Genomic DNA, 24,112 nt, shown 5'->3' on the forward strand with positions numbered 1-24,112 from the left:
TCAATTATTATTATTATTATTATTTTTAGTTTAGTGGTTTAATTGGATTCTCTTAATTTAATAATCTATTCAATTGACTATTTTCCTTATTTTATAATATAATATGTCTAATATATAATGACGACCTTTCATTAAATTCACTATTATTTGTAATTTGGTAATTCACGAATTAATCAAATAACACAAGATACATGCAATTTAAAATGGATACAATTTAAATTACATGTTTGATTATACCAGATATTATAGCTACGTATTATAATCCAAAAAATTATTTTATTTATACCTTGTGTAAATTGACACCTAGCATTTTCCTCACGTAAAGACAAGTTTTGGTCAACCATATGGCAATTCATTGAAAGATTAACACGTGGATAAGAAGTAATCTGAGAGTGCGTGCTGACATCTTTCTTGTTCAACAAAATTGAACTGCGAAAACGGATCGAGTTTTCTTCGATTCATCATACGTTTTTTAGGATCTCGGCAATAATGTTTCATGTATTCATCATTCAAATCCATTCAGACGAGGCATGAGTGGTAGAGGGAGACGGAATGGAGTCGTTCGATGAGAGCTACGGGACGGTGGAAGGCGACGGGGTCCACCCAACTTCACGCGGCCCCTTCGACGACGACGCTTACATTGGCTATGATCCATCGCAGCGCTACGACTTCGGCGTTCCGCCAGCGGCGGAGGAAGACGACGGCGGTATGCCTAATCCGCCGCCGCCGCCCAACGATTACTTCGGCGGCGATAGCCTGCAGTCGCCTGAGAGTTACGGCTTCGTAGGTTCTGTGAATCAGGAGTACTCGCCGTCGCCATTCGAAGCCTCGCCGCCGCAGGATTCTCATGCGTCCAATATCCATTCCAAGCCTTACGATATCGGAGCTGATTCTGAGGGCCTCTTCAGCTCCGCCGGCGACGGCGGCGGAAATGGTCCCCTGCTTCCTGACCCTAGCCAGATGAAGGAGGAAGGAGCCGCATTTCGTGAGTGGCGCCGGTGAGCTTAGTTTTCTGAAAATTGTTTACATTTTTTTAAAAAGATTTAATCTACCTGATTCTAATCAGTAAAAGACAATGAGATAAATCAGTTAGCTGATGCATTCAATCTAAAAATGCCAATAAGTAGCACATGCTCAACTCAAACTTATAATTTTGTGGTTACTAAGTAAACAAGTTGCCACTAGGGTGAGTTTTTTTGGGCATTGAGAAAGCTGGCATTCATGGATGAATAAGAAGTGAATGTGGTTATAATTTGCAGTCAAAATGCAATATTTCTTGAGGAGAAGGAAAAGAAGGAAAAGGAAATGCGGAATCAGATCATCCATGAAGCTAATGAATACATCCGAACATTTTACGAGAAAAGGAAGCAAAATTATGAGACCACCAAAGCACACAATCGAGAAAGTGAAAAGGTACGTAAATCATTCGGGGATATAAAGTCCTATTCTTACTTTTAAGTTATTGATTTAAGTTACATTTGAATTTGTACGTAGTGCAGCTGTATCTGGCGAACCAAGAGAAATTCCATAAAGAAGCTGATAAACAATACTGGAAGGCGATCGCAGAGCTAGTACCTCGCGAGGTAGCTAACATAGAGAAAAGGGGACGAAAGAAGGAAGAAGAAAAGAAACCTGGAATCACTGTGGTTCAAGGTCCAAAGCCTGGGAAGCCAGCTGATCTTTCAACAATGCGTCAAATTTTTCAGAAGCTCAAGGTAAAGCCCCCACCCCATATGATACCTCCTCCTCCCCCTCCTGCCAAGGACCAAAAGGATGGGAAAAAAGACGACACCAATAAGCAGGAAACAACAAAGGATTCAAAATTAGATAATGAAGCAGCCAAGGATAATGGAAAAGCTACAAATGAGGCGAATAAGAAGGACGACAACAAGGTTGTCACACCAACTGATGACAAGCCCGTTGAACCACCTAAAACGGAAATACCTGCTTCTGTTTCAAGTGAAGGTGAAAAAGAAAAGAAAGTTGACACTGATTCAACCTCGCATGCATCTTAGGGATGCAGATCAGAGCGTTGAGTTTTTTCTGATCTTTCTAGATGATTTTCACTTCATTCATGTTAATTAGCTCCTAGCATTACATTACAACCAGGTGGAGAAATAAGATAAGAAGAGTTTTAATTTGTTTCTGATCTGCTGTCCTGCAACAAGCTAAGTTCTTGTTTAGTGTAATGACGACAAAAGATTTGATCCAATCGCGATCTCCAGTTGTTTATGTCTTATCCCAGAAAATTAAAGGCACCTCAGCTCCTCGATCACTATAGTGCTAGAGAGGGTTCACGAGAGGGAATTGAATTATATCCTCCCCATTATTCGTGGAAGATTTGCACACATGGCAACTCACATGGAGAGAACAGTGTGTAGTTACGTTGCCAAAGCCAAAAGATACGATATTATATTATGTGCCGCCGTTGGGACCGCTACAACGTGCGGTGGGGCAAACCATTTTCTTTTTAGCAGCACTACTCAAAAGTTTAATAAACTACAAACACTTGTGCATGTGACCAGATGAACTCACTCACCACTACCACCATTCATAGCTTCTGTCATCTCTGTCCCCTCCCCTCTTTCTTATTACTCCCTGCTATTCAAGATTAAATCAAGTTCATACAGTCAAATTCCAAACAAGTTAGTCAGACTAACTTGATAATTTCAATGTTATAAGTACACTTTTAGCATAAACGGTCTATTGACTTTCTTAGTTTGAACTAATCAGAATAGTGATTGCAAATTTCTTTTGGCACTCTAAAAAATTACCCATGATTACGTGATACACGAGTGTAGTAAAGAAAGGTAAAAACAAGACAAGGACCCACAACAATACACTGCTTGTTTCCGTTGGTATATATAACAAAGAACAAGGGAAACAGTGGATAACATTCATTAATTAGTCCAAAAACAAGAGGACCCACAAACTTAACTCTCACCCAACAAACAACTGTAACTGTACGTACTATAGCTGGTAATAACACATGATGATGATCAGAGCGCTCACTCTCCTTTGGAGAGGGCTACTATAAATTAAAACATACATTAACCACTAAAAAAAAGGGAGGGCATTGGATTCTTCTTTAATGCTCTCCAATGGCCACCCTTCCTTCAAAAACAACACAAATCAAATCAAACAAAACACTTTGGATCATATGTGGAAGTTAAGGCGAGAAGTGTAAGTGGCCTTTGGAGACCAGTTCCTGGGAATCACATCTCTTGCAGACAAGAGCCTTCCGGTTGAGAGTGTGGTTAGCTTTACTGAGAATGGTCCCTGTAAAGCCCCTCCTCCTTGTCCATTAATCACCCAGTTGGCTCCCCATATATGGTTCATCTCCAGCCACTCATTAGACATCGCCTGCCAAAAGTTCCCCACAACAAAAAACCAATCAACACTACGTTGAATTGAATCACAACATTGTACAGTAACACACGACACAGTAATCAATTGGTTGGAAAGATAAAGTGAGATAAAAAGGAGCGGAGAAAAGTGCGTGCTTTTGAACGGTTCTTTGCATCTTCTATTAAAAGAAAAATTGCAATATTCTTTAAGTATCAAAGTAGGGCAATTGAATCTTTTTATGTTGCCACTTGTCGGGTTATATTCCTTCTAAACTTTCATTAACCTCCCCAAATTTTCGGATTTCTGCACGTATTAACTCCGACCATTTCTTGATTTCCCCTACAAACACCCCCAAACAAAAAGTCAACATTTTTTTTTTTACCTGTCTGATGTGCATGGATCCAACATCGCCATCTCCATCCTCAAATTCCACCAAGAGTGAAAGCCAGAAATCTGTCGAGCCCTCGTTCACACGGAAGGCAATATCCTTTCCAGGATACTTGCACGGTGTCCTACATACCCCAATTTATTATAAGTAGACAATTAATATAAAAATTCGTAACATTTATTACTAGAGAAATATAATACCACTCCCAATTCCCAAGTTCCCATGAAATACTGAGTTAAAAAGGTGGTCAACGGTCACAACACAGCTACTTTTAAGCAAACCAAGAAACAGCAAAAAAAAAAAAAAAAAAAAATTATTTTGACCAACGAAGTTGCTGAACTAAAATGGGTAAAAGCCAAAAAGTAAAAATTCAATGCGGGCATAATTGTGGGTTAAGTAAAAAGTAATTGAGCTAAAAATTACTAGCACAGTAGTGTTGAACTGTTAAATATGTCGTTTTCAGTGAAAAAGAGTGTTCCGAAGCTTCAGAAAACCTTAAAAAAACAGAATTTTATTTTTACCACTAGGTTAATTAACTAAGTTACTATATGTACACACAAGACCCGGACAAGACAGGAAAAAGAGAGGACAGATAAAAAAGTAAGTGTACAGAGTGAACAGGAATAAGAAGGACCATTGACTAAGAGAGTACCCACCGGCGGTAAATGACGGGGAGTTCACCGCGGTTACGGAGGCTGCCGCCGTAGCCGGTGACGGCCATGCGGCCGAAAGCGGCGCCGCTGAGGTCGAAATGCACTCTGTCATTGGCGCACCCAGGACACTCGTCAGTGATAATTACCGTCACTGCCCTTCTCGAGCATATGGACCTGTCCAGACACTTGACCTTGTAGCACGCGCCGCAGCCTTCGCCGCCCTTGAACAGCACCGGGCTCACCGCCCCCACCCTCGCCCTGAACGGCTTCACATCCACCATTGTCCCATACCCGCACGCGCCTCCTGCTCCAAATTAACCACATTCCACATCACAATTTTACCCCACACAGTAAAAAAATACACTCCAATGTATTAATTATAACTTTGTAGGATAGTGGCACACAATGACTCTCTTGATTTATTGATTCCAGTCTCAGTGAAAACAATATTTACTACAGATACTGCACTCTGTAATAGAGTCAATACTATTCAAAAGAGAACTAAGGTTGAGGAATTTACCATCACTTCCGTCACCTTCGGGGCTGCCGTACCAAGTGGCGGCGGCGGGATACCAATGTGGGTCCTCCACGCGTCGGAGAGGGCCGGCGGCGGCCAAGAAAGCGGAGGAGGCCACCAAAACCGCCGCGAAAAAGCAGGTGGCGGCAAAACGGAAATGCCGACCTCCCATGATGTTTGGTGGGAAATGTAGGTTATAGAGAACCGGTATATACGTATATATGCAGTGTATGTATAGGCGAAAGAGGAGAGAGAGGGGGAAAAGCTCTGTTTGTGCCGACAGTAAGTGTTAATGAGTCGGAACAGAGCCTACGAAGACCGAGGCTTCCGATACCATTATATAATAGAAAACAGAGAAAAGCTTGATACTACTTTTGTGACCATGTGGCCCTTTGGGACTTATTTTATTCACGATAGTGCCACTACTTTTTTTATTTTTTATTTTTTCGTTGGACCCCACCTACAGTTAAGGCGTTAAATCCGCGACCCCTTGGTCTTGGGCTCAATCTCAATGCTCAACTGTCGATGCCCGAGGGCATCCGGGTCATTTAAAGGCAATCAATAATTCTATACCGTTATGCTTGTTTGGCTGTGCATTTTTATTTGGTTGTGTTTGTATAATTGTAGATTGGTGTGAATGGCCAGGCCTGTTTTTGTTGACTTATTTGTATACTTCCATGTTTTTTGCAAGTTTTGAGATCACCAAAAATTAATTGGGAAGATGGTATTTGTAGTGATTCTAAATCTTTCTATAAAAATGTAATTTTGATTCTTTAATGGTTAATGCTTAGTTGTTTTAATTCCTAATTGTAATAAATGAATAGATGCCATCAAAAATAAAGAGAATTCGAATCGAGTTGATTGAACAGTTGATTTGATAACATTCAACCTTTGAATGATTAAAATTGCACTTTCATGCTCAACAATTGTAATAAAGAGTAGAAAGAAAAAAAAATCACTTAAAATGCTCCTTTTTTTTTCTTTCTCTTTTGAGATTTTAGTTGAGAAATGATTGTTGACCTAGGACCATGTGCTCTAATTTTCCCAACCAACACTACATTCATCTTTGTTAGGTGATTCCGCAGTATAATAAAACATTCTTCTAATGTTTTGCTACCAAACAAGACTTATTTGAGCACACTTTTCTTCTTTCATGGGTGGCGAGGGAAACCCACCAGAACATGAGAACGTGTATTGGATAAATTCCGCTCTTGAGAGATTAATTGTAGTATAAAGACTTTATGCGACATATTTGACATTGAATGTGTTGACAGTAGGGACGGCAACGGGGCGGGGAGTATACTCCCCGTCCCCGGCTGGGAATGGAAAATAGTCCCCATCCCCATCTCCATCCCCGCGGGGAATCCTCGTCCCCGGTCAATTCTTAGTCAACATTTTAAATTAGTATAATTTTAATTTTACAAAGTTAATATATATATATATATATAATTCTTAATTATATATATTATTCGGGGATGGGGCGGGGCGGGGTATCCCGTCCCCGTCCCCGGCGGGGAATTGAAAAAATTTCACATCCCTGTCCCCGATCCCCGAAAATTTTTCCCGTCCCCGTCCCCGTTGCACATTGTTATTCCTAGTTGACAGAAGTTATGATCTTCGAATAAAAGAGTTATATTTTACCCATATAACTATTCATTTCGGAGTTCTTTTCTTCTTCTTTAATTGTTTGGGGAGGGAGGCTGTCCTGCTACTCTGCATCTTTCACCAAAATAGAATTAATGCAGAAACGCACCATGTGTGCCAATTTAAAAAAGGCAACAGTAAAATGAGGCATTTTTTCCCGCAAAAATTAAGGCATGATTGCATGAATGGCGCATTTCAAATCAGAGATGTCAACATTTTGTCAAAAAGAAGAAAAAAAAGGAGTAAATATACAACGTGAAAAGATCCAAAAGCAAATAATCTTTGGAATAGAACATAGATGTAGACACAAAATAATTATTTACTTTAAAAAAAATAATTGAGAATTGGAATTATTTGGAATGCTTAAATAATTGATGGCCGGATATGTTTGGTGCGTTGGACGTTGAGGCAAAGACATGTCTCACATTCGCACCATATCCTATAAATCCTCATAAATTCCTTTCAAAATAATTAAAACTAAAGGTTTTTTTTCCTTAAAAAAATCTTCATGAAAATGCATGTGATTGAACATGAATTGTGCATAATGGTGGCCTCAATCCAACTCATTTGGGATTGGATTAGGGTTATGGTCGACCTCAATTCGATTATATGTTGAAATTATTTTGCATTATTTCAATAGTCACATTTAATCATACATTATAAATATAAAAGATATAAATATAAAAAATAACATTCGAGAATAAAATAAATTAATAATTTTTACCAAACAAAATTTATGGTTAATTTGTAATTTAAAATAATTTATAAGATTCGAAATAAACTTTATGAGAAATGCATCAATTACTTTGCAGTTTTGTCATTTGTGACAGATTTGAGGCTAAATATAAGCCGTCTGAATTCAATCTATATTTTCATTTGATGACAAATCATAAATAATTGTACGGAAATTTACTATTGGAAAACTTTCCAAAAAAAATAAAAATAAAATAAAGAATTGATAATAAGAAAAAATAGTAAAAGGCTACAATAAAACAGATATATAATCTGATACTTTGTATTTTAGTATCACGAATGGGATGTTCTCAAAAAAAAAAAAAAGTATCACGAATGGGAAGTCTTCTCTGTCAGCAAGTGTAGCATGCCATGTGACCACTTGCAACATATCTACCATTGTAGTCATCAATAATCATCTCCTTAATTGTACCATCATTTTTATCTTAACAACAATTTGAATTTCTAAATTCTAATTTCTTTGCATTGCCATTAGTTTTTTTTTTCCCCAACATCTGACTCTTTTAGCATCTCTCAACATGGCAATTCTATTCGTTATCAAGAAAATATTTCTCTGAACTGCGCAGCTAAGTTGGTCAAAGGGATGAAGTTTGAGAAGAAAGACAAAGGACCGAGTTTCACCGGCGGCAGTGTAAGAGCAACCTCGATGCTGGTAGAATAATAATATGCTTAATTAATGTCGGAGGGGAGATTAATATAATGACAAAATCATAAAGGTAGAGTGGCAGCACTGCACCGTTGATTAAGGTTCCCTAATTACGTTTAACTTCCTACTATCATATTAATTGATATGAAGTGTTCACAAAAGCAGATTAGATTAGCAAACATAATTAAACTCAGCCCACCACACTTAGACACGTAAGAAACTTAGTCAAAAAAGCAGCGGAATCAAATCTCAGTATTTTGTGCAGACAAACACTGATTTTAAAGCCCTTTTCCCATAATCACGTCTCGTTATTCTCTGGTAGTTTAATCAACCAACCACACCTCAGGGCTCTGGACAAAACCTTTCACTTCCATTCACCTTTGAGCAGAAACAATCATTATAATACTTCCCAGTAAGCTTTCCAGGTAACATACACTACAATAATGTAAAGTGGTCATTATGGGTTCCAATTTCAGATTTAAAGCTATATCAAGACAATGGTGAAAAGCTTGTCGTTTCATAAAGGGCAGCACCAATCTTCAACTGCATCATAATGATTCGGGGCGAGTTTTAACTCAAGCAATATGATGATAAGGAGTATTATATAACAGTTAAAACAAAATGATGATATATATCAGTTAAATGATGCATGTTACACAATTAAGGTTAATAATGGTCAATGGACATAAGAAATTAGAATTTCATAATAGATTACAACGTGGTGAAAAGTACATACAAATGCGACTTCCTCTATAATGGAAGCACAAGCAAAGGTTTACAAATACAAGATGAAAAACAGATATATATTACGCCAATGTATTTGCATTAATTGAACATTACCAACTTAAGCTAATACATAGTACGCCATAGAAACTGGACATCCTTTTTTTGTTTTCACGTCTCTGCAGTTCCTGATGATCATCCCACAAAAGGCATTGTATTAAACAATTGAATCATCAAACTGACTACCTAGATGCAAATTCATGCAATGCAAAAGTTTGTGGTAAGATTCTTCAGTTTTGTGTTGAAGAAATGACAGTAAGAAGACGATAAGCTGCCAGCTCGAGAGCAGACGTTATTAAATGGATATTTAGATGCAGATATAGAAGGGCATGAAAAGGGTGAAAAATTAGCAAGAGATGCGTTGAGCATGCCTGGAGCGAGTTTTTAAAATACTAGTGATAAGTGTGTAAGTCGCATAGTATGTATATAAGTCCATAAACGTGATAAATCAAATATATTCTTACTAAATTTACCTTGCTGTTAATCCAGATATTAAAGAGTCATGCTTGCTTGGATCCAGAGGCAGGGTCGATATCAATAACATGAGAAGGTTGAGCAACATAATTTTCCAAGAGTGGGGCTACATCCAGAGCATAATCTTGACGGCCCTCAAGGTATCCGGGTTCAAGGGCTTTCAAAATCAGTGCCAGCGATGCGCACACTGCCTGCATGTGGAAAATAATGAAGTTGTAATTCAATAGACATTATTTTTTAGGCATTGAGGAAATTGACAGACATGACAAGAAACAGGCTTCTATAAATGAATTCTCAAAGGGGAAGCTCTGTGTGTACTCCATGTGAATATGTAAGTGACAAGATAAAGAAGTTGATATGAAAGTAGGGATAACTTTATTTCTTTTTGTGTTTTCAATATACTATATTTAGTACCAGTTTCATTCTTTCTTTCTTAAACAATCAAGGCAGTACAGATATTAATATTGTTATAACCTTTCTACTTCCTGATAATATATGAGAATTGATACACAGTATTAATTATCAATCAACAGACACTAACAGAAGCTAAAACATGGGTGTGACTCGTGGTGATGTGTCTGTGTGTTTCAGGGAGAGAGATACCGGGACAGTCACTGCTAACAGGCCAATCCATTTGCATATCTCGTAGTTATCTTCAATAAAATCTTTGATCTTATCAATGTTCCCAGTTGTGTCCTTAGGTAAGTCCTGGTTCAGTCAAATCAACACTTGTTAAGCTATCCATAGTGGTATTATTTCAAACGTAAAGTGCAGAGTTCAGCTACAAATACCTCTTCCCAATTTATGTTTAAGAATACATTTGCCAGCAGGTAAGTTTCCAGCAGGTGAAAGATGTAGATGAAAAACACGTACTATACCAATTAAGGAAAACAATGGAATCTCAACACTTCTCTCAACAATGCAGGGGTCCACAAAGAGTGTGTTTTGGACTTTTGGTAATGAAATTTGAAGAATAGAACTAATGTACTCAACAAACCATCTGATGAGCACTTTCCCAAAATATGTCAAATTAAAAAACTTTGATAAAATGTGGCTTCATTCAATATTTTACCAAAATATGCTTTTCGGGTACCCAAAATGTGACGTGCAACCGCATGCCCAGAGTGCAACCTGAAGTTACCAAAATACAGTATCATGCTGCATTTAAGCAATGCGGCATGGGATGCAACACAGGGAAAACAGAGAGGCTCCCGTTAACAACTCCACAATGATTTAACTCACCCTGCCACCACCCGCTTTCAGCACATGAATGTTGTACTTAAATGAGACATAAAGTTGCATTATTATCACATGACACCACATTCTTGAGATGCAAAGGCAACCTGGGCATTGAGAATATGAAAACCAAATCTGAAAAAGTCTTGAAAGAAACCACATTTTAGTAAATTTGTATTAAAACTTAAACATATTTTGGAAAGGACTTTGATTCTGATGCTCTTATCACATTGCACTTCAACTTCCCCTCTTCCTTCTTTTTTTTTTGAGTACTCCTGACTCTGTTACAATGTAGTATCGGAAACTTCCTCTCTTCAATTATTCATTATTCAAAAAACCTTTCAACCATTGCATTTGCAAACACCACAAAACCTCAAATAAAATTGACTGCAAACACACAAAATGCAGGTAAAAATTCCCAAGTTTTCCGTCTCTTTCCTTTGAATTGACATGAAAATTAACATAGAGGATACAGAGTACAAATAACAAGTATTACAAGTCTCTGCAGCAATATGACCTGTGCAGGCGATCAAATGCACAGAGAAGCCCACACCAATAGTAGTGTAGATGAACCTAGCATAAAAATATATAAAGATGGAGGTCATAATTAAAATTTTGCAATGATACAAGCTGGAAAGTTTGTGAATGAGAACATAACACCCAGATCAAAACGGTGAAGCAGCTCATCTAACATGACATGTCCAGAAAAGTTACACAACAAAAAAAGGATGAATAAACTAACTACCAAAGATTTCCCCTTTCTGAAACTCACCTCCAATTTCCAGAAAAGCAAGATACATACATTTACACATAAACATAAGAAATTGAAATGTACCAAAAGCTAGGGGCAACATCCGAGCAGGGCACGTGCGGTTGCAAGGTGGTAAACATCCAGCAGCCATACAAGATCATAAGGAGCCCTGAGAGCCCTATCAGCGAGTTCACCATCTTCAGCATGCGCTGGATGCAGCTCCGAACGATATCCATTGCCAAATTTTGAACGCCCAGATGCGATTAGGTTGAATTGGAGACTGATCGAAGAAGAGACCCTAACCCTATGTACAGAGAATCGAAATCAAATGCTTAGGTTTAATCGAGGAATGAGTGACAATAGTGTGAGTGGCCTCTGAATTTGTCGCTGGTTTTGAGTGTAACGGCCAATGCCATTGAAGAAGAAAAAGTTGAGCAACTCTGTTGTGGCGCTGACACGTCCGTAATGAGCAGACGACATCTGTCCGCCATGTCATTCAGCATTGCTGCCACGTGCAGATTTCTATGTTTCGTTCTCCTTTTATACTTTTTCTTCTCCTGTATCCAATTGCCATTTTTTAAAAGGATCTTTATAGTTGCATCACTTGCATGTGAAGTTGTCAACTTTTTTCAATTTTATTTTTAAATGGAACTTTTTTCATTTTTTCAATTCCATTATTTGCTTTTACCACTCTTCTCATTCTCTATTATAATTCCAAATTTAGTTGGGTGACATCGCTATTATTCATCAAATATTTAAGTTTGATCAGTGTTTTACTAATTCTGCTTTTAAGACTAAAAGGTAAATTGTCACAATATAAATGGTACAATCATCAACATTAATATCTGTTACTTATTGATTTTGTTTCGATAATCATCAACATTAATATCTGTCACTTATTGATTTTGTTTTGATAGTCACATTTAGGTATGGCACTTAACACCCAAACTTCACACTTAACTGTGTTAGTGTATAGAAAATTGTTTCGAAGAATCAATAAAAGATTGGTAACAGAAGACATATGCTAGAATATATTCTGTAGTAGCTTAATTTTTTTAGAACTCAAAATTAGTAATGAAAGATTGAATTTAAAACTGTGAAAAAATTGCTATTATAGTCAAAGATTAAATTTAGAATTAATTTTATTTTTATTTTCTTCCTCCAAAAGCAATCACAATTTGAGGAAAATAATACTCCGTAGACTAAAGAAAAACAGTAATTGTACTTTTGGGGAATACGTACTAATATGATAAGATTAAAACATTGAGCATCAAGTTGCTGTGGTGTAGTGGTTATCACGTTAGTCTTACACACTAAAGGTCCCCAGTTCGATCCTGGGCAGCAACAATTGTCATTCAATTTTTAGGTCTCTTTCTACATTTCGTGGATGTAGTATTCTCTGTAAAGTATATAGAGAGAAGGAACTTGAACTAATACAAACATCATAACTTTATAAATTTTAAAATTTAATTTAGTTATTCTGAGTCAAAATCCAAATACATTCTATAACTTTATAAATTTTAAAATTTAATTTGGTTATTCCGAGTCAAAATCCAAATACATTCTATAGGCACTTCTATCTGCAGAGTAATAGCCCTCTACAAGAGTATCCACTTGGAAACCAAGCTTCTGGTAAAGCTTCATGGCTGCGATTCTCGAAGGATCAACATGAAGTGACACAAGCTGAACCTTTCTTGTTCTGCACTTCTGAATTGCTTCCTTAAGTAAAGCTTCTCCAAAGCCTTGCTTTCTGTAGTTCTCTTTCACTGATGTTTGTTTTCATACACAACAAAAAGATCATTAGTAAAAGACTAAATACTGCCATTTTAAATTCCGTAGAATTTTCATGTGTTTGGATCTAACCATGAAAACCCAATCAAGCCAATTACAGCAGGATAAGAAACTTAGACAAAAGTTTACTCTTTGCAACGTTACTAGCGTCACAAATTGGTTGCGTATGCTGTTTAAGTTCATCAAGTCAGCATCATCTCCACAAAACCAATCAAAAGACAACTTAGAAAACAAAGAGGTTTTTGCTTGTTTGTTTGTTTTTTTTTTTCAATTCCTTGTGAACCAAAATGAACTAGAGCTGTGATATCTGCTATCAGCAGCAGCCAGCAGGCCAGGAAGGTGATATAAATCTTGACCTTCTTTGATAATCTTAAAAGTACACAAGACCATAATTCCTATATACAACTGCTACCAACAATATTCATACAACATTGCTCAATCAAAATTAGCATTTTTTATGTTATTCACTGACAAATCTTGAGAGTTTAAAACGGCTAGGAGTAGTGGCTTACTAGTTTAGAAGCTTAAAAATTGATCCTTTCCATTCTCCACTATCTGTTTCAAAAATGGAGGAATATACAAGTAAAAGCATTTTCTGTTTTCATTTCTCTAGAAAATGAAGAATTTCTCTGTTTTCAGGTGATAGGAAAAATGAGTCATTGCTACTCTAGAAACCAATTCTGCTGCCTTAGATAATACAACTCACAAAAACGAATTATGTGAATCCCAAAACTATTCTAAGTCCACATTTACCTACATCGTGAAACTATATCTTCTCTTTCATCTCCAAAAACAGAACATTTACCTTCAGTGTAATACGTATAAAGCATTCTTATAGCAGGAAGTCACCATTCATCCTTGAAAAATTATTAATTAATAATGTAAGCATTTAACTCACAAGCTGAATCAAGTTCACAAAAAACAATCTTAAAAATGCAGTATGCATATATCCTTTTCATTCTTCTTTCCTTTTTAGCAAAAACCAAACAAATCAGATAAAGAAAAGCAGAATCAAAGTTTAAAATTATGCAAAAATAGCATCTCACACAGATATACCTGCTAATTTGGTGATGCAAGCAGCAAGGGAAGAGGGCCAAGAATACATGACATAACCAGCAACTTCTCCTGCTCCGACCTCCATGTATAACAGCCCCCCATTCTTCTTCCTCAGTTCTTCATCGAATGATCGAGCCAGCGATTCGTGTTTAGGGAAGACTCGTTTCTCTATTCTCACTATTTCCTCAACAACTTTAGTCCATTTCGGTGAATTTTTCTGAAGTTCAACTACACTCGCCATGTCGGAAAGTGCTCTGCAATTTGCAAATCATTCAAAATTCAAAAACCTAAACACTGAACCCGTTTAACTGAAACGGGCGGGTCAAAATAGCTAGGTTGCTCATTTCCCTAATTCAACACTTCCATTCATAAAATATTTGGATTTTGATTTTATTTTGGTTACAAGTTATTAAAAAAATTAGGTTTAAATTTTGTCACCAAATTAGATAATTTTTTTTTGAAGGTAAAATTAAATAATTTTTAATGACAATTTATTATAATTTTTTGTTTACAATAATATATTTTGTAAAATGAAAAAAAGAAGTCATTATAGCTCTCTGACTAAATATGTGAATTTGTGAAACAGGGCGAATAACCCGAATAACTTTGTGGTACAGTGACATGAATTGACCCTCCCATATGGGAGATTTGTATATTACATTTGAATATACAGTAGGTTTGGTTTGATTATATTACAGACTTTATGCACATATTAATTAATTATGGACATCAACTTTACATTATATTACAAATTAAATTCATCTTTGGATGAACTGCGGTTGTGTTCATGGCAGGCGACCAATATGAAATTGGTGTGCCCACACTGAGACTTGCAGGCTAGGCTATGTACAATTAATTAACCAAACATGGCTTCTTCTTCTTCTTCTTCTTCAGCGTAGCTTCCCAGAGCAGAGAGGACGAGACAGAAAGGATAGTAAGAGAGGCAACGAAAGGAGCGGTGGTTTGATGGGCCTAAGAAGCAGAGAGGGAGAAACACGAGGGCGAGCAAGACGATGATGTTTGAGCCCATGAAGAGCACGGTGTTTGCTAGCCAACCGATCTTGCTGACAACTAAGTACACCCCGGCCATGAACGCCGCCGACATCATGGCCAGCGAGATCCACAGCAATGGCAGTGCTAGCCTGAAGGCGACTTGCATTGAGCTTATGTCGCCTAACTGGGCCCATATCATCGTGACAGCGACGATGATGGCGCTGTACATTGCTATGGAGTCGCAGATTATGAATTCTTGGAATTTCACTTTTTGTAGCATTGTTGCTATGCCTAGGTTTGGACTGGAGTTGTTGGAGCCGCCGGGGATTGTGAACCCCGCCGTGAATGTCACCGTCACCACCAGCGTCGCCACCAGCAGAATCACATTTACCCTGTCTCTGTAATCTTCCATTCTTGGGTGCTGTCTAACCATGAATCTGCCATTGCCATTCAAGAGCTTAATCTTTGGTGCTCTTGGAGCTCCACCAACTTTTAAGGCCATCCATGTCAGTCTCTGCAAGCAACAAGCAACACGTAAACTATAGTCTCTTTTTTTATCAGTGACGCTGAGATTCACATCTGAACTAAAAGTTTAAGCTGATAGTTAGATTGTCAACTAGATGACATACCTTTTGAAAAGATTCAATGTCTGTTCTCATGTGATCCTCAGCAATGTCAAGTGCAGTGAGACCATTACTATTTTCCAGTCCAAGCCTCACTCTGTCATCCCACATCAGACTGCTCACCACTTTGGGATTTCCATAAATGGTAGCAACATGCAAGGCAGTGTTCCCATCTTCATCTCTCTGGTTTATCAGCCTCTCCACCTCTGGCATTTTGAGCATATAATCAAATGCTTTCAATCTTCTCCCTTTAGCCGCCACGTGAAGGATGTTTTGGCCTTGCAGAGTGAGTAGTTCTATTGAATCAGGGCGGCACTGAAGCATCATCGAGACTATGTTGCAGTGACCTCTGATAGATGCTATGTGAACAGGGAAAAACCCCTGCTTGTCTCTATGATAACCAAATTCATGGCATCTGTTCAGTAAGAAATCCACCCCATCAAGGTAGCCATTATCTGCAGCATAATGGAGTGGATTCCATCCTTTTTCGCACCTCGTCTCGAAAGAAAGCTTATCATATTCCCACAAAAGTCTTAGCACATCTGCAACATTAAGAAACAATTTTCTTAACCAATCTTGATCACATCCAAATGATTTAATTTCAGTAAGCCAGTAACAGAAAAGGTGAATTAATTAAGTTACCTATATTCCTGCCAATTATTGCAGCATGAATTGGTGACTTGTGCTTATTGTTTTCTGGAATAGCATAACGTCCCACGGGGTTTTCCATTAGGATCTTAACGATGGATTCGAATCCAGCTTCTGCTGCCAAGTAAAGCAGACTCTTCCCTTCCTTGTTAACACCATAAGACATGTTTGGATGTTTAAGGATTAGCATCTGAGCCACATCTTTATGATGGTGTCTTAAAGCCTCATGGAGTGCAGTGTTACCTTCCGTGTTCGTTTCGCCTAAACAGCCTTCCCTGTAGTCTGCACCACTCAACAGTGCCACTAGCAGTGAGCTGCCAGTTCTTGCTGCAATGTGGAGGGGAATATCACCTTTCACATTTTTCTCTGCTACAAAGAATGGCAGGTCCTTGCAGATAAGTTTAACGATTTCGTCGTGTCCATGGATTGTTGCCAAGTGCAGAACCGTGTTCTTCTGAGGGGCTAATTGGACACAATCTGCTGTTGATCCATGATGACTGTCTGGTATTTTCTCCTCCATTGCTCTTATGAATTCAAGAAGGTCACCTTTGGTTGTGGCCATATACAGCTCAGGATCCATGGTGTTTTCCATTTCATAGCTCTCCTCTTCCGACAACCTTGGGTATTTGGGATCAGACATTATATTCTGCGATGAATGGTTTCTTTATATGTCTTTCTGTAATAAAGTCAGTCAGATGATACTTATTTATAAAGCCCAGGGTAGGTGAGTAGGTCCTGTACGCGTCCTCCAAACTCCATGGATCTTGTATGTAGTTTCTTGGAATTGCTTTGGCACTAGATACTTTGTCAAGATTCACCTTAGTCAATGTCCCTTCCTCACTACAAAGGGCAAAGAGTTTCCTTTTTTTTTTTGGAGTGACTAGGGAAATCGGCAATCATTATTTGAGGTGTGCATGGAATAAATCTGAGGTTAACCGGGTAAACCAGTCTAGACTGTCCATAGCTGACCGGCTCAAACCAAGAAAGTCAATAAGCTGCTCCAGCTGCAAGTGGAACTTGTAACCTATTAATTCTCAAGTCAATAACCTGAGCACTTGGCTATCAACATGTCTGGTCCCGAACAAAATAGGTTGTTATCATTGTTCTCAAGGTTGCCTGTTACAACTTCTCTTTCGCTGCGATCCAAGGCCAAATCTTGGAGGAGGATCAACCAAGCAGTATCTATCAGAATTTGAATTGGTGTCTATGGCTGCTGTTCTTCTGAAGTGCGTGGCAGTGATAATGACGGATTAAGGAAATAATGTTGTGTTCTGAGAACATCCTGTCTGATGAGACTACATTGATGTAACGTACTAACGCGCCACACTGCTTTTATAGTGGTTGGATGCACCAAGGCACCATATGCCACCATGAATTTAAAAAAGAAGGAAATTGCTTAGCTGATGCATGTATGTATATATATATATATATATATATATATATATATTCACTTTTATAGTTTCCTTAACTCCCCGTGCACTGCAATTTCTCAGTCTTGCACTCCTGCAATATCATATATTAGAATGTGGTCACTATTGACTGTTGACTATTGACCTATGTATATATATATATATAGTTCATAGAATACATACATTAAATGGAGTGCGTGTGGAAAGGGTTTGTCATTTTGTCAACCTAGTCAATTCTTAGCAAATTGTTAATACGCCCTATCAGCTTCTACGTACTGCAGTCTGACTTCATTGCATACTTCATTTGCATTCCTTTCTTTTTCTTTAGCGGTAGCAGGCAACCTTTGACGGCAGGCATAACCTAGCTAGCTGCGATCAGGAACCTGGGAGAATGGAAACAAACCTTAACAGACTGTTTGTTGTTAGTGTAGACGTGCTTTAGTAGTGGTTACTATATTTATATGGTTGATTTGTAGTAGAGTGTGTGTAATTGTTACGTTCTTCATTGTAACATTTGTAGAGGTTGTGTGTTTAATTTACAGTATGTAGTTGCTATTTGTGCAACAGAATATATGCCGGCATGCATGCAGTTCGTGGATGTTTTCTGCTCTGATTTTTTTTTAGAAGCTGTTTTCTGGTCCGAGTTGATAATACGGAGTAGTTAATACGTTTACCAGTATATATGCTTTTGGATTTCCTGACTGCCACAGTTTCTTTGGCATATTGTATTTTGGGTTAATTTTATTCTACTCGTAGATTTATAGGGAGTTAATTCCAGCAATAGTTCTCCGACTATGTTGATTTTTCAAAATTAGTCTCCGATTTTTAATTTGAACAATTTAGGTCCCTTGACTTTCAAATTATTTCTAATGTTAGTCCTTTCGTCAAATTTTGTTTAAGTTGAGGTCAAATGAAGGGGTAAAATTGTCCGTTCACTTGTATAGTGTATTATTACTCGCATTTCTTCTGTCATATACGCTATATATATGAATATAATCTCAGTCGAAGTCTCTGAGATTATATGGCTTCGATTAAGACATCGGTTGAGATTATATTCATATATACAGTGTATATGACAATAGAAAAACAAGTAATAATACACTAAACAGGTGAACGGACAATTTTACCCCTTCATTTGACCTCAACTTAACCAAAATTTGGCGAAATGACCAAAATTGGAAAGAATTTGAAAGTCAAGGGACCTAAATTGTTCAAATTAAAAGTCGGGGACTAATTTTGGAAAATCAACATAGTCGGAGGACCATTGCTGAAATTAACTCATTTATAGGAGACAGTCCACTCTTAATTATTTTTTATTATAACATACATATTTAGTCCAAATCAATAAAGAAAACGTTAAGTTGCATACAACTTAGCAATTTTTATTATTATTATTTTTTTTTGAAAATGCATACAACTTAGCAATTTTTTTTTTTTGAAAACTACAACTTAGCAATTAGTTTATGGTAAGAGGAAAAATGAGTTGAATTGCATTTTTTAAAAAATTGAAGGGTCTATTCAATTTTTTTCTTTTTAAGTTTGGGAGGCTTAATTGCATGTCTAATTAAGTAATTAAGTTAAGGAGGTGATTAGACTAAATATCATTTGCTCTCTAAAAGGATTCTCCTATCTTGAGGGAATCCAACCCTATCTTCAAGCTGCAAAAGCCTGTCTCTAATTAAATAACTCCTCGTCAAATTATGGCCGGGTAAATATGTCTAATGTCAATCTCCCAGAAGTTTCTCATTAGTTGCATGCAAGCATCTAGCAAATTACTTAATGATCTATGAGATTCCTTATTCATCTTCAACCATGCAACCATTTTTTTTTTAAAGAATTTTTTTATTATAATTTCTTAAAAGAGATATTCGAGTTTATACTGTTAAAGCATGGTATGATTCAATGTTAAGAAAAAACACTTAATATCCACAACCCTTCATTATCGTGTAAAATTATATGACAACTAACCTCGTTACTCTCCTCCTTAAAATTTCTATCAATTAAGCTTAACCAACCCAAAATTCCTTTTACCCAATCCAAAGGAAGCAGATTTATTATTATTATTATTATTTTTTACCAACAATGAAAACATAAACTAGATGATTTTATTAGAAAGATGCAATCGTGACAACTATAAACCATAACAACCAAAAGTGGAAAATGGTTAGGTATAACGACAGAATTTGTTTCCATCCAGTTCATACATGGAGTGGAATCTAAATTCTAAACGTTGGGCGGAAGAATACGATTCTCCGTTTACTTTGTTGAAAATGTTAACAGTAACAGAAGAGAGATGATGAGCTGGACATAACGTGGACAGATGCCCATTTGCCGTTTCATTCATCCTACAAAATGCCAACAGCCTAAAAGCCAACCTTTTTCCCATTTTCTTTTCCCTCCACTCTCCAGTTAGCTGTAAAGCATCAATCTGTTTGAATTCCCGTAGGATGGTCCCCAACAACCAAATCCAACGGCTACATGAGGCCCACTCACCTGGCCCCACAACATGACAGCTCCGCACGTCTCTCCCGCTCGATGCTTGCCACGTGTCCGTGATGCGTCGGATCCCGCACACCTTACCAACTTAAAACCCCTCCTCGCTCACGCCTATGCTCTTCCATAGCCTTTGCATTGCTTAGCAGTGTTGTCTTTCTTTCTTTCTTTCTTTCTTTCAGTTTTCTGTAGAAGAAAAATGGGGAGTTTCGAGAAGCAAGTGAAGGAGAGGGCGAAGGAGCTGAAGAGTCTTTTCAAGAAGGGCGTGAAGGTAGTGGGAGAGTCTTGCAAGAAAGGGTGGAACAAAGTCAAGCACCTCAGGAAGTAGTAGATCGATGATGATTCTCATCACATCACAGTCTTTGCCTTTTGTTTTCATCATTTTTTTAGTTCTGTTTCTGGAAAATATGAAAGGAGTTTCGTTTCTTGGTTGAGAATTGATTGTTTTGCTATGTGTTTTTTCTGGGTAAATGTTCTTTTATCTGGCTGAATAGATTTTTGATTTTTTTGTTTGTTTGTTTGTTTGGATTCCAGTTTTTGGGATTTATATCTTCTTGATCTGTAAGTTATGACAATTTCCCCATCCCGGTGGGATCCCCATTCGGTGCTTGTAAAATATAAATGTCAATGGCATTACTAATTCAATTGTCCCTATCATCAATCAAAACAGTGTATGTGCACCTCAAACACGAGAGATATAATAAAATCTTTTTTTTTTTTTAATAACATTATGCAAGAAAATTTCAGTCCACGAATGTTATAAAATAGGCCCATGTGAAATCCAGACCGGCCAACCGGCAACCTTGTACATGCTCAAACAAATTAGAGCCAACCAGTTGACAACCATATTGCTTGTACCATGCTTAAAGGTTTACCTTGTTTAGTTGTTCACTCACTCATTGACAGAGACATACAGACAATCTCATTACTTATTTTCGAATTTTCATTTATTTACGGATGATAAATTAAGGTACAAGTTAAAGGAAAAATATACTAATAAAATTTTTATATGTACACACCCCATGTGATATAAGAAATATTTACTTAGCCAAAAGCCCCACAAATATTTATCTACTCATTTTTTTTAATGATAATATAATACTTATGTATGTATTTATTAATTATGAATTATTGATTGATTATCTAATGAATTAAAAAAAAAATAGAATAAGGATCAAATAGGCCATTGAATTACACCCTAAATTGTAATTAGACCATTGAACTAAATAAGAATGCAATTGAGTCATTGAACTACACAAACTCATGCAATTAAATTCAAAATGACATATTTACCTGAAATTGCGCTGGTGTTCCAATTTTTAAAATTTTTTAGTTAAAATAATAAAAAAGAACAGCCCCAACCGTGTTCGTCGTCGGATGTTCTTCTTTTTTTCTTTTTTTTTTTTGTTTTCTTTTATTAGTTCGATGACCTAATTGCATTTTTGTGTGTAGTTCAGTGGTCCATTTGACACTTATTCCAAAAAGAGAAGGTTTCAATGACACTATTACTTAATTTCATCTATATCATGACACATTCACTATTTGAAGGAAAAAGGTGTTCTTTTTGTTTATTTATTTGTTATTGGTAGTTTGTTAAAATCTAATGATGGTAGTTTAAATTAAATGAACAACTGTATTTCCTAATTTACATGAGTTTGATATAATTTGAACGAGTTAAAAATTTGTTCATGTAATGCTTTGTCCAACAATATATTAAAAATTGTAATCCAACTAAAGTTGTCCAAACTCAAACTAATAATATCCGACGAGATTAATTATAAAAATTAAACGGATATGAAATGGTTAAGAAATCCAAAATCCAAGCGGGTGGTCGGTTTTCAAATCCGAACCGAATCCAATGCACTGGGCTAACTATTCGTAATTTTTTTTAATTCTTCTATATCGTAAACTCATAATACTTTTCCAGTTATTTTCTCTCATCTTACATGAAAAAAAAAAATCCGAAAAACAAAATAAAACATATATATTATCTCAAAAAAAATACATATATATATTTTTTGAATACTACTAACTCTATTACAATGCAGTATCGGTGCATAACTACTTTCTCAAAGTATTGAAGCACAAAAGTCAGTATTGACTAAAGGGAAGGGTTTGATGCCTGATGGGTAAATATGCACATGTACTAGTCGGTCCGTAAATCACCTGTCCGTCGGTCACCCAACCTGTCTGTCAACGGTCACCCAACGGTCCGTCGACGGTCACCCGGTCCGTCGGCCGCATGATCGGAAGCAACACACCTTGTGGATTGGAGGCTCACGAGCGCAACAGTTGCTTGATGTGACGACCGACAACTTTTCGGGAACAGGGGATCCGTGTTTTCATCACCTCGAGTAATTCAACCACTTCGAGCAAACCGATGCGCATTTTGCGGAGTGACAGCCCATATGCTCTCCACTTGCATATCAGACACCATGTGCATAGTGAATCCACTTTGTATAAATATAGGGCTCATTCCCCTCACTGGAGGGGAGAGAACTCATTAGTACTACACTAATACACTTGTGATTTGCTCATTCGTCTCTCTTGCTCTCTCCTTGTTACTGTTCGTCACCCGTAGAGCGACATAGCTTCTTACCGCTCAGTCGTCAACCGGTAGAGCGACCGATTGACCGGCCGAGCGGCATCCTTCACCACACGTAACACACGTATTCGTAGCGTAATCGTAGACCCGTTTACATTTACGCTATCATTGGCGCCGTTTGTGGGGATTGAACGAGTCACTCTGTTCTATCCCTTTATCTTTTCTTTCTTCACACTATTATCCATCTTAAAATGACGAACAGCAGGAGAAATCGTAGCCGAAGTCACATGCGAAAGAGAAATTCAACCCGTCGGGTGACTAAAGCAGTTCTAGAGGACGATTTACGCCAACAATTAGATCGGTCAAGGAACTTGAACAACGAGCTCACGTCCAATCCGTCAAGAAAAAACATACAACCAACCCAACCGGTTGGTTCGAGCGAAGGCCTACATGCTGGACAAACGAATTTTCAAATGACAATTACATGTGCCATGTTGCTGCCAGTAGGCCAAACGTTGACCTCAACGCCAAGTATATTTGGAGGGAATCAAATACAAGGAGCACCGCAACATGGACCCACACCGATATGCCAACCAGGGCTGGGAACTCTTGGGTACTATGTTACGACACCCACCCCCCGAATGACGACGAACCCTCAGAGTCCTATCGCTCAACAACAAATGCCTCAACTTTTCCATGCACAACAGTCGCATCTACAACCTCAAGGGAGCAACCAAGAGGAAGTTCGATTGGCGAATCGTGCGCAAAGACTAGATCGAGAAGAACATAAAAATCATCGACAGGATGACGTTATACAATGCAAAAGTGTTTTCAATCGAATTCGAAAGAGTGCCAAGTTCCGATTGGGGGTTCGAGGTAACCATGATCGACAAACATCACGAAGGATTACAAAGAAGCGGCTCAAAGAACGCACTACAAGCGGAACAGAAGGCTTAGCTGGTCGGGTGGACTACCAAGAAGCATGGAAAAGTGGGTCAGCTGTCTGACCATGGGATCCTATAAGTAGCATAGGTGATAAGATGCTTATTTTGAGGAGTTCATTATGGAAGTTGTGTGATATATATAAAAAAAAATATCACTTAGACTTCTTCGTTTGGAGCTTTGTTCGACCTGCACGAATCTTCGTTTAGGGTTGTGTTCGACCTGCACGAATTTTCGTTTGGGGTTTTATTCGACCTGCACGGATCTCCGTTTGGGGTTTTGTTCGACCTGCACGGATCTCCGTTTGGGGTTTTGTTCTACCTGCACGTTTGGGGTTATGTTCGACCTGCACGAATTTTCGTTTGGGGTTTTGTTCGACCTGCACGAATCTTCGTTTGGGGTTGTGTTCGACCTGCACG

At 37.7% G+C, this 24,112-nt stretch overlaps 5 protein-coding genes and 1 non-coding gene across 6 annotated transcripts; 2 read left to right on the plus strand and 4 right to left on the minus strand.

The window, feature by feature from the left end:
• The first annotated feature begins 382 nt into the window (after positions 1-382).
• LOC116011262 (clathrin light chain 2-like) lies at positions 383-2,212 on the plus strand. The gene is made up of 3 exons (XM_031250813.1): positions 383-998; positions 1,260-1,413; positions 1,500-2,212. Exons 1-3 carry the CDS (start codon positions 553-555, stop codon positions 2,013-2,015), a joined length of 1,116 nt encoding a protein of 371 aa, XP_031106673.1. The 5' UTR covers positions 383-552; the 3' UTR covers positions 2,016-2,212.
• Positions 2,213-2,861: 649 nt separating this feature from the next.
• Positions 2,862-5,226, minus strand: LOC116008214 (expansin-B3). Its single transcript, XM_031248668.1, has 4 exons — positions 4,910-5,226; positions 4,393-4,693; positions 3,731-3,860; positions 2,862-3,363 (listed from the first exon to the last, which is right to left on the minus strand). The coding sequence occupies exons 1-4, from the start codon at positions 5,076-5,078 to the stop codon at positions 3,157-3,159; spliced, it is 807 nt and encodes a 268-aa protein (XP_031104528.1). The 5' UTR covers positions 5,079-5,226; the 3' UTR covers positions 2,862-3,156.
• A 3,403-nt stretch (positions 5,227-8,629) lies between these two features.
• On the minus strand, positions 8,630-11,725 carry LOC116011449 (tetraspanin-19-like). Its single transcript, XM_031251015.1, has 6 exons — positions 11,278-11,725; positions 10,916-11,015; positions 9,998-10,078; positions 9,810-9,914; positions 9,206-9,397; positions 8,630-8,860 (listed from the first exon to the last, which is right to left on the minus strand). Exons 1-5 carry the CDS (start codon positions 11,427-11,429, stop codon positions 9,233-9,235), a joined length of 603 nt encoding a protein of 200 aa, XP_031106875.1. The 5' UTR covers positions 11,430-11,725; the 3' UTR covers positions 8,630-8,860; positions 9,206-9,232.
• Positions 11,726-12,467: 742 nt separating this feature from the next.
• Positions 12,468-12,540, plus strand: TRNAV-UAC. The gene has a single exon. It is a non-coding gene; the product is annotated as a tRNA-Val (tRNA).
• Positions 12,541-12,642: 102 nt separating this feature from the next.
• On the minus strand, positions 12,643-14,392 carry LOC116011035 (putative [ribosomal protein S18]-alanine N-acetyltransferase). Its single transcript, XM_031250534.1, has 2 exons — positions 14,041-14,392; positions 12,643-12,959 (listed from the first exon to the last, which is right to left on the minus strand). The coding sequence occupies exons 1-2, from the start codon at positions 14,279-14,281 to the stop codon at positions 12,730-12,732; spliced, it is 471 nt and encodes a 156-aa protein (XP_031106394.1). The 5' UTR covers positions 14,282-14,392; the 3' UTR covers positions 12,643-12,729.
• Positions 14,393-14,614: 222 nt separating this feature from the next.
• LOC116009794 (protein ACCELERATED CELL DEATH 6-like) lies at positions 14,615-16,965 on the minus strand. Its single transcript, XM_031248926.1, has 3 exons — positions 16,299-16,965; positions 15,663-16,198; positions 14,615-15,547 (listed from the first exon to the last, which is right to left on the minus strand). Exons 1-3 carry the CDS (start codon positions 16,942-16,944, stop codon positions 14,897-14,899), a joined length of 1,833 nt encoding a protein of 610 aa, XP_031104786.1. The 5' UTR covers positions 16,945-16,965; the 3' UTR covers positions 14,615-14,896.
• Positions 16,966-24,112: the final 7,147 nt, after the last annotated feature.

This window comes from Ipomoea triloba, chromosome 2 (genome assembly GCF_003576645.1).
Source record: "Ipomoea triloba cultivar NCNSP0323 chromosome 2, ASM357664v1".
NCBI lineage: Eukaryota > Viridiplantae > Streptophyta > Magnoliopsida > Solanales > Convolvulaceae > Ipomoea > Ipomoea triloba.